The following is a 10,696-nucleotide window of genomic DNA, read 5'->3' as shown; positions in this document are numbered from 1 at the left end:
CTGTTATTTTCCTTATTTTGAAAATTTTGGTAAGAGATTATGACGCCGTGAATATATGCCTTGAAGGTTTCCCATAATAGCGGTGCAGAAATACCCGGCGTGTCATTTATTTCCAAAAAAAATTTTTGTTTGTTCTTTTATATACTCATAGCCCTGCGGGTTATTTAATATGTGTGCGTTGAATCTCCAAAAAGGTTTTATACCTGGCATTCCCTCAATTTTAAGTATAAAAGTCAATGGTGAATGATCAGAAATAATACTATTATGATATGATGGTTTATTCATATACGGGATTAATTTTGTGTCCAATAAGAAATAGTCAATTCGTGAATAAGTTTTATGAACTGATGAGTAAAATGAATATTCCCTACCACTTGGATTTGCTATTCTCCAAACATCAGCTATGTTGTTATTTTTTATATAAGTATTTAAAAATTCACAGGTCTTAGTTTTAACAAGACGCTTCCCTACCTTTATTGATTTATCTAAGTATGGGTCTATAACACAGTTAAAATCTCCCCCCATTATTATATTTTGATAATTATGCTCTGCGATTAAATCTATTATTTTCTTAAGAAATTGTGGGTTATCAAAATTAGGCGCGTAAATATTTATCATAGTTAATGGTGTATTGTAAATTTCTCCCGTGACTATAACGTATCTTCCCTCTTTATCAGATATGGATTTCTTTAATTTTAAAGGTATACCCATCCGAATTATAATGGCCGTGCCTCTTGCTTTAGAGGTGAATGAGGAGTAATAGGTTTGACCTATCCAGTTTGCCCTTAATCTGATCTGAGTTTGTTGTTTCAAATGTGTCTCTTCTTTGGCTCGTTCGCACCTCTGATGTTCCAACTACAGAAAGTGAGACCTCCGATATTTATTCGACTATTATCTTGCATTGGCTATTATTACCAGACTGTATGATTCATGTGATGCAGCCAAGTACCTCGGAATCCCGATTCCAGGGTTGTCCTTCATAATTTCTGCAGTAGTTTTAAATCTCCTGACACTATTAAACATAATTAAGGGAAAGAGAAAAACATAACATAAAGTGTACATAAAAATTGTTAAGTCATAAAACACATAATTGTGAATAAACAAAAAAAGTGAGTGTAAGTTATCAAAAAAGCGATATCTTATTAAAAAAAGCCACCAATGGTAGCTAGGATGGTAACTGAATTGATCAATCCTTTTAGGAAATAGAGGAAGGGTAAAAGAGGTATATATCATGTGTAGACAGCTGAGATGAAGCAAATCTAGTAACTGGAAAAGCAAAAGACCAAAAAGAGGACACTAGATATCTTTGGCAGAGTAGGTTATAAAAGGGGTGGATTTGTGTATATTAAGAGCTAAAAGTTACATGAACTGAGGGATTCAGTGAAGAGAACTACGATGTCTGGTAACATATCAACATTGAGAGGCAGAGATAAGGTAGACAGTCAAAACATTTTTGCAGGTTGCAAATGTCCTGTACCAGCGGGCATAGCTGTAAGATGAGAGGGAGAAAGCATAAAGGACTATGTGGGGCAGGTTTTTTACTAAGAATAGTGGGGGTCTTGTTTGCATTGCCTGCGTTGGTGGTGGCAGATACAATAGTGGTGTATAAGAGGCTTTTAGATAGGCACATGAGTGCAGGGAATAGAGAAGTATGGATCATGTACAGGCAGATGAAATCAGTTTAATTAGGCATCATGTTTGGCACAAACATTGTGGGCTGAAGGACCCGTACTGTTCTACGTTCAATCTGGAAAGAGGCACTGGTGGTCTTATACTGCATAAAGAAGAGTAAATCCCAGGGGCCTGATCAAGGCTATCTTTGGACATTGTGTGAAACCAGGGAAGAAAATGCAGAGGCTCTGCAGAGATATTTGTATTACTGTTAGGCATGGCTGAGATACCGGAAGACTATGTGGTGCCTTTACTTAAGAAAGACAGTTTGGGAAAGGCAGGGAACTTCAGACCAGTGAGCCTAATGTTAGTGGTGGGAAAGTTACTGGTGGGGATTATGAGTGGATCCACTTGCAATTGGAAAGGCAAGGACTGAGGAGGAACAGTCATGATGGTTCTGTGCATGAGAAATCATGCCTCACGAATTTGACTGGGTTTTTCAAAAAAGGGACCATGGAAATTGGCGAGGGAAGGGCAGTAGATGTTGCCACATGGACTTTAGCAAGGCCTTTGACATGGTCATGTATGGTACACAGGTCCAGAAGTTAGACCATAAGGGATCCAGGGTGAGCTATTCAATCGATAGAAAACTGGCTATAGACGTGGTTGTGTCGAGCTGTTTAGAGTTTGGCATATGACCAGTGGTGTGCTGCAGGGATCAGTGCTGGGTCGACTGTTGATTATCATCTATGTCCATGATTTGCATGAGTATGCGATTGCCTTGGTTAGTAAGTTGATGGATAATACATTAGTGGTACAGTCGACAGTGAATAAGGTTATCTAAGATTGCCACAAGATTTAAATCAGCTGGGACAGAGGCCCAAGGAATGGCAGATGGAACTTAACTTGAACAAGTGCATAGTTTTTCATTTTGGCTGCACAGCAAATGTCACCAGACTGTTGGAAGGAGGTACACAAAATTGCTGGAGGAACTCAGCGGGTGCAGCAGCCATCTATGGAGCGAAGGAAATAGGCGACGTTTCGGGCCGAAACCTTTCTTCAGACTGATGGGGGGTGGGGAAATTTTGTGTACCTTCGATATTCCAGCATCTGCAGTTCCCTTTTGAACAGACTGTTGGAAGGATGTGGTTTTGCTGGAGAGAGTACAAAGAAATTCAGCAGGATGTTGCCTGGACTGGAGGACTTTAGCCATGGGGGGAGCTTGGAGAAGCATGGTCTGTGTTTCAAAAACATGAGGGATAGGTTTGAGGTAAGGCACATGGAGTTTTAAAGGAAATCAAAGGGTTATTTTTACAAAGGGATAGATTGATATCTGAATCATGTGCTAGAGAAGGTGGCGGAATCGGATACAGTCACCGTGTTTAAGAAACATTTAGACAGATGGATAAATAGGTGGCATATAATAATAATAATAATAATAATAATAATAATATATTTTATTGTCATTACACATAAGTGCAACGAGATTTGGTATGCAGCTTCCATCCGATGTCATAACATAAATAACTAATAATATTTAGATTTAGATACGCCGAGAACATGGTTTGTAAAAGAACAGTAAAATAGTCAAAACAGTTCAAACAGACTAAAGTGCAGATGTGTCTGTGCGACGTGACCATCCGAGGGAGACAGTCCAGGGGGGGGGTGGGGGGCACTCAGCAGGGCCGGTTCAGAGCCGCTATAGCTCTGGGAATGAAGCTGTTCCTGAGTCTGGAGGTTCGGGCGTAGAAGGCCTTGTAACGTCTGCCTGCCGGAGGGAAGTAGTTCGAACAGTCCATTACAAGGGTGTGAGGAGTCTTTATGGATGCTGACGGCCTTCCTGAGGCACCGTGTGTGGTAGATGCCCTCCAAGGCTGGTAGCTGTGTCCCAATGATCCTCTGCGCTCTGTGGACGACGCGCTGAAGAGCTCTCCTCTCCGTCTCCGTGCAGCTGAGATACCACAAAGAGATGCCATACGTTAATATGCTCTCTGTGGTGCAGCGGTAGAACGTTGTCAGCAGCTGTTGGGGCAGACCAGTCTTTTTTAATGTCCTCAGGAACAACAGTCATTGCTGTGCCTTCTTGACCAGCGCAGCGGTGTTGGTGGACCATGTGAGGTCCTCAGAATGTGAGTGCCCAGAAACTTAAAGCTGGACACTCTCTCCACACTTTCCCCGTAGATGGAGATTGGGGGTTATTCTCCATTATGGGACGTCCTGAAGTCAATAATCAGCTCCTTGGTCTTGGAGGTGTTTAGTGACAAGTTGTTACGTGTGCACCAGTCCGCCAGGTTCTGCATCTCCGCTCTGTATTTTGTTTCATCGCCATTGGTGATCAACCCAATCACTGTTGTGTCGTATGCAAACTTCACGATGGTGTTGGTGTCGAATGCAGGAACATAGTCGTGAGTGAAGAGGGAGTAGAGCATGGGGCTTAGTACACAGCCCTGTGGTGTGCCGGTGCTCAGGGTGATAGTGGAGGACAGGTGCGGGCCCAGTCTCACTGCCTGCGGTCGCTCCGTCAGAAAGTTCAGGATCCAATCGCATATCGGCGAGTTGAGGCCTAGCTGGTGGAGTTTGGTGTGAGCTTGGTGGGGATGACCGTATTGAATGCAGAGCTATAGTCAATGAAGAGAATCCTCACGTACGTGCCCTGTCTGTCCAGGTGAGTCAGGACAGTGTGAAGAGCCAGAGAGATGGCATCCTAGGGAGGCTATTTGGGTGGAACTGAGAAGTGGGAAAGGTGTAGCAACACTTATAGGAGTGTATTATAGACCGCCAAATGGGGAGCGAGAATGGAAGAGCAAATATGTAAGAAGATAGCGATATTAGTAGTAAGCACAAGATAGTGATTGTGGGAGATTTCAATTTTCCACACATAGACTGGGAAACACATTCTGTAAATGGGCTGGATGATTTGGAGTTTGTAAAATGTGTGCAGGATAGTTTTTTGCAGCAATACATAGAGGTACCTACTAGAGGAGGGGCAGTGCTGGACCTCCTGTTAGGAAATGAGACAGGTCAGGTGGCGAAGGTATGCGTTGGGGAGCACTTCGGGTCCAGTGATCACAATACCATTAGTTTCAATATAATTATGGAGAGGGTCAGAACTGGACCTAGGGTTGAGATTTTTGATTGGAGAAAGGCTAACTTTGATGAGATGCGAAATTATTTAAAAGGAGTGAATTGGAACATTTTGTTTTATGGGAAGGATATAGAAGAGAAATGGAGGACATTTAAAGGGGAAATTTTAAGAGTACAGAATCTTTATGTCCCTGTTCGGTTGAAAGGAAATAGTTCAGATTTCAGGATTTTTCATTTCGTTTTTTTATTTTCAGAATGTTATATATTGGTCTGCGGGGAAGAGCAGGGAATATTATAGTCATCGAGTGATACATTGTGGAAACAGGCCCTTTGGCCCAACTCGCCCACACCGGCCAAAAATGTTCCAGCTACACTAGTCCCACTTGCCTGCGCTTGGTCCATATCCCTCCAAAGCTGTCCTATCCATGTACCTGTCTAACTGTTTCTTAAATGATGGGATAGTCCCAGCCTCAACTACCTCCTCTGGCAGCTTGCTCCATACACCCACCACCCTCTGTGAAAAAAATTACCTCTTGGATTCCTATTAAATATCTTCCCCTTCACCTTGAACCTACGTCCTCTGGTCCTCGATTCCCCTACTCTGGGCAAAAGACTCTGTGCATCTACCCAATCTATTCCTCTTGTGATTTTTTATAGCGCTATAAGATTTCCTCTCATCCTCCTGCGATCCATGGAATAGAGGCCCAGCCCACTCAACCTCTCCCTAAAGCTCACACCCTCTAGTCCGGGAAACATCCTCGTAAATCTTTTCTGAACCCATTCAAGCTTGACAATATCTTTCCAATAACATGGTGCCCAGAACTGAACACAATACTCTTATTGCAGTCTCACCAACATCTAAGACAACTGCAATATGACCTCCCAACTTCTATTCTCCATACTTTGACTGATGAAGGACAAAGTGCAAAAAGCCTTTTTGACCACCTTATCTAACTGCCACTCGACCTTCAAGGAATCATGCACCTGTATTCCTAGAACCTTCTGCTCTACAACACCACCCAGAGGCCTACCATTTACTGTGTAGGTCCTGCCCTTGTTCAACTTCCCAAAATGCAAGACCTCACACTTCTCTGTATTAAATTCCATCCATCATTCCTGGCCAATCGATCCAGATCCTGTTGCAATCGTTCACAACCTTCTTCACTATCTGCAAAACCACTAACTTTAGCTTCATCAGCAAACTTGCTAATCTTGCCGTGTATGTTCTCATCCAAATCCTTGACATAGATGACAAACAACAACGGGCCCAGCACCGTATTCTGAGGCACATCACTCGCCACAGGCAACCAGTCTGAGAAGCAACCTTCCACTATTACCCTCTGCTTCCTTCCAATGAGCCAATTTGCTATCCATTCAGCTATCTCTCCTTGGATCACATGTGATCTAACCTTCCAGAGCAGCCTATCATGTGGAACCTTGTCGAACGTCTTACTGACGTCCATGTACACAACATTTACTGCTCTGCCCTCATCAAACTTTTTGCTCATGTCTTCAAAAATTTCAATCAGATTTTGGAGACATAACCTCCCAGGTACAAACCATGCCTACTCTCCAGTAACTTACCAACTACAGATGTTCAGCTCACTGACCTATAGTTCCCAGCATTTTCCCTGCAGCCTTTTCTGAAAAGAGGTACAACATTTTTCCACACATGTGGATTAGGAATATGATGGACATAACACGCCTTGAAGAAATGAGACTCCGACTAATAGATAAATATGACCAATTCTTAAGGAGTTGGTCTCCTTTCATCGACTTTTTTTATCATGTGATGCAGCGGTACCGTAAAGATTGCTGATTTCAGTTCATGCCGTGGATAGATTTACATCTCCGAATAAAGATTTGAAAATTTCTCTTTTAAGGGGCCTTCTTTCCTATTTCTACTTTCTACTCTTTCTTTTTTTTTTATATACACACTTCACGTTTTTCTATCCTCTACCATCTATTTTCCTCTTTTTCTCCTTTCTATTGTTTTCTTTTTCATGTCTTGCTTACTTCCTTCTCAAAACATAAAAGTAGAGGTTGTACATAGAATGGATTACGGTATGACATAATTGGCACCTAAAATTAGGTTCCACTGTACTGTTTTGTACTGTATTAACTTCTAATAAAATAAACAAAAAAAAAACAAAACATTTTTCCACACTATAGTCTTCCGGCACCTGTCCTGCTTTGCCCTTCACTCTAACGGGGACATAAACATCCTGAGCTTGCCGATGTTCCCACTTGGCCGATGTTCCTTTCCCCTCTAATAACCTGCTCCAGTCAACTTGAGCGAGACCTTCTCTCATACCCTCAAAGTTGGCCTTACCCCAGTTGAGCATTTGAATACTTGGACCCTCTCCGTCCCTATCCATAACTATCTTAAACCTAATTAAACTGTGGTCACTGGTCCCAACAGGCTACTTCACACACACTTCATTAATTTGCCCTTCCCAATTTTCCCTATTTCCCAATACTCGGTCCAGAGTTGCCCTCCCACAATAGCCAATAGGTGCAGGAGTAGGCCATTTGGCCCTTCGGGCCAGCACATTCACTGTGATCATGGCTGATCATCCACAATCAGTACCCCTTTCCTGCTTTCTCCCCATATCGCTATCTTTCAGAGCTCCTTCTAAATCTCTCTTAAAAGCATCCAGATAATTGGCCTCCACTGCCTTCTGAGGTAGAGAATTCCACAGATTCACAACTTGCTGGCTGAAAAAGTTATTCCTCGTCTCTGCTTTAAATGGCCTACCCCTTATTTTTAAACTGGGGCCCCTGATTCTGGACTCCCCCAACATCGGCAACATGTTTCCTGCCTCTAGCGTGTAGCGTGTAGGTTTCAATAATATCCCCTCTCATCCTTCTAAATTCCAGTGTATACAAACCCAGTCCTTCCATTCTTTCAACATATGACAGTCCTGCCATCCCGGGAATTAACCTTGTGAACCTACGCTGCACTCCCTCCATAGCAAGAATGTCCTTCCTCAAATTTGGGGACCAAAACTGCACACAATACTCCAGGTGTGGTCTCACTAGGGCTCTGTACAACTGTAGAAGGGCCTATTTGCTCCTATACTCAACTCCTCTTGTTATAGAAACATAGAAACATAGAAAATAGGTGTAGGCCATGAAGGCCATTAGCCTTCTTCACTGCCTGCTTTACCTGCATGCTTACTTTCAGTGACCGCTGAATAAGGACACTCAGATCTCGATGTTCTTCCCCTTTTCCTAACTTGACATAATTCAGATAATAATCTGCCTTCCTATTCTTGCCACCAAAGTGGATAACCTCACATATATCCCCATTAAACTGCAACTGCCATGCATCCACCCTCACCCCACCTGCATCCTCATAGCATCCTCCCCTCAGTTCACACTGCCACGCATATTTGTGTCATCTACTAATTTGCGAATGTTACTTTTAATCCCTTCATCTACTAAATCATGCAAATAGCTGCGGTCCCAGCACCGAGCCTTCTGGTACCCCACTAGTCACTGCCTGCCATTCTGAAAAGGCCACTACATCCACTGTCTCTCTCTTGTCCATTTTCCTAGTTACAACCTCAAAAATGTCCAGAAGATTAGTCAAGCATGATATCCCCTTCGTAAATCCATGCTGATTCAGACCGATCCTGTTACTACTCTCCAGAAGTGCCTCTATGTCATAATTTATAATTGACTCCAGCTTCTTCCCACCATCGATGTCAGGCTAACTGGTCTATAATTCCCTGTTTTCTCTCTCCCTCCTTTCGTCAAATGTGGGATAACATTAGCTACCCTCCAATCCACAGGAACTGATCCTGAATCTATAGAACATTAGAAAATTGATCACCAATGTGTCCACGGTTTCCAGAGCCACTTACTTAAGCACCCTGGGATGCAGACCATCAGGCCCTGGGGATTTATCAGCCTTCAGTCCCATCAGTCTACCCAACACCATTTCCTGCCCAATGTGAATTTCCTTCATTTCGTCCATCACCCTAGGTCCTCTGGCCACCAGTACATCTGGGAGATTGTTTGTGCCTTCCATAGTGAAGACATATCCAAAGTACCTGTTCAACTCGTCTGCCAATACCTTGTTTTCCAGTATAAATTCACCTGTTTCTGTCTACAAGGGACCCACAGTTGTCTTAACTAATTTTTTCCTCCTCGCATTGCCTGCCATTTTAAGTGCAAACAAGAACAGAGACAAATGTTATCATAATATTGTTTCCATCAATTTATATCGACTTTAATGTCCCAATAAATCGTATGCGGTGCGGATTTACTGATCCACTAGCAGAACTGAAGGAATTCAGCTATGCCCGAGGATGGATATTAGTCGCTGTTTTCGGATAAAAACGTCGAGTCGATTTTAGTGTTGCTGCGTTAATTGTTCTGTAGGTGAGAGGGAAACGGAGTTGGTTTCGAAGAGGATCTCTTACTGTAGGTCGCTGCCAATGTTCTGAGGAATATCTGCCTCAATGTATCTTTCCACATAAGCCAACCGCTGTTTCATGTTTAGTTTTGAGGTACAACGCGGAAACTGACCCTTCGGACCAGCGAGTCCGCACCGACTAGCGATCCCCACACATGAACACTATCCTACAAATGATAAAGGTTTGAAAAACATATATCTTTAAACATTTCTATCAAACCAATTAACCTACAACCCTGGACATCTTTTGAGTGTGGGGGGGAATGGGGAGAACCTACAAATTGTGTACAGGGAAGCGCCCGTAGTCAGAACCCACTGCAGTTCGCTTACCGCCACAACAGATCAACGGTGGATGCAATTTTGCTGGCCCTCCACTCCGCTCTAGACCACTTGGACAACAAAAACTCATATGTTAGGCTGTTATTTATCGATTACAGCTCGGCATTTAACACAATCATCCCCTCCAAGCTGGTTACCAAACTTGCAGAACTGGGTCTCAGCGCATCCCTCTGCAATTGGATCCTCGACTTCTTCATTCACAGACCACAGTCTGTTCGTATTGGTGGAAATGTGTCAGCCTCGATAACAATCAGCACGGGAGCACCTCAAGGCTGCGTGCTCAGCCCCCTGCTGTACTCATTCTATACTCATGACTGCGTAGCCAGTCACAGTGCGAACTCCATCATCAAGTTCGCTGACGACACCACTGTTGTGGGGCGCACCACTGATGGGGATGAGTCAGAGTATAGAAGAGAGATCGAGCAACTGTCCATATGGTGCCAGCGCAATAACCTGGCCCTCAACACCAGCAAAACCAAGGAACTGATTGTGGACTTTGGAAGGAGTAGGAGGGGGACCCGCAGCCCCATTTATATCAATGGTTGAAAGGGTCAAGAGCTTCAAATTCCTGGGCGTGCACATCTCTGAAGATCTTTCCTGGTCCGAGAACACTAATGCAATTATCAAGAAAGCTCATCAGCGCCTCTACTTCCCGAGAAGATTACGGAGAGTCGGATTGTCAAGGAAGACTCTCTCCAACTTCTACAGGTGCACAGTAGAGAGCATGATGACCGGTTGCATCGTGGCTTGGTTTGGCAATTTGAGCGCCCTGGAGAGGAAAAGACTACAAAAAGTAGTAAACACTGCCCAGTCCATCATCGGCTCTGACCTTCCTTCCATCGAGGGGATTTATCGCAGTCGCTGCCTCAAAAAGGCTGGCAGTATCATCAAAGACCCACACCATCCTGGCCACACACTCATCTCTGCTACCTTCTGGTAGAAGGTACAGGAGCCTGAAGACTGCAACAACCAGGTTCAGGAATAGCTACTTCCCCACAGCCATCAGGCTATTAAACCTGGCTCTGACAAAACTCTGATTATTAATAACCCATTTTGTGTTATTGCACTTTATCAGTTTATTTATTCATGTGTGTATATATTTATATTATGGTATATGGACACATTTATCTGTTTTGTAGTAAATGCCTACTATGTTCTGTGTGCTGAAGCAAAGCAAGAATTTCATTGTCCTATACAGGGACACATGACAATAAACTCACTTGAACTTGGATCGAACCA

General features: G+C 43.4%; 1 protein-coding gene across 1 annotated transcript in view; it reads left to right on the top strand.

The window, feature by feature from the left end:
• LOC116968446 (histone H2B-like) overlaps positions 1 to 4,993 on the top strand; it is a 5,831-nt gene extending 838 nt beyond the window's left edge. Inside the window, exon 2 of the mRNA XM_033015210.1 lies at positions 4,950 to 4,993. Coding sequence (XP_032871101.1) covers positions 4,950 to 4,993 — 44 coding nt within the window. The remainder of the gene's footprint in view (positions 1 to 4,949) is intronic.
• Positions 4,994 to 10,696: the final 5,703 nt, after the last annotated feature.

The sequence above is a fragment of the Amblyraja radiata genome, chromosome 45, assembly GCF_010909765.2.
Source record: "Amblyraja radiata isolate CabotCenter1 chromosome 45, sAmbRad1.1.pri, whole genome shotgun sequence".
NCBI lineage: Eukaryota > Metazoa > Chordata > Chondrichthyes > Rajiformes > Rajidae > Amblyraja > Amblyraja radiata.
This window is presented reverse-complemented; position numbering and strand designations above follow the sequence as displayed.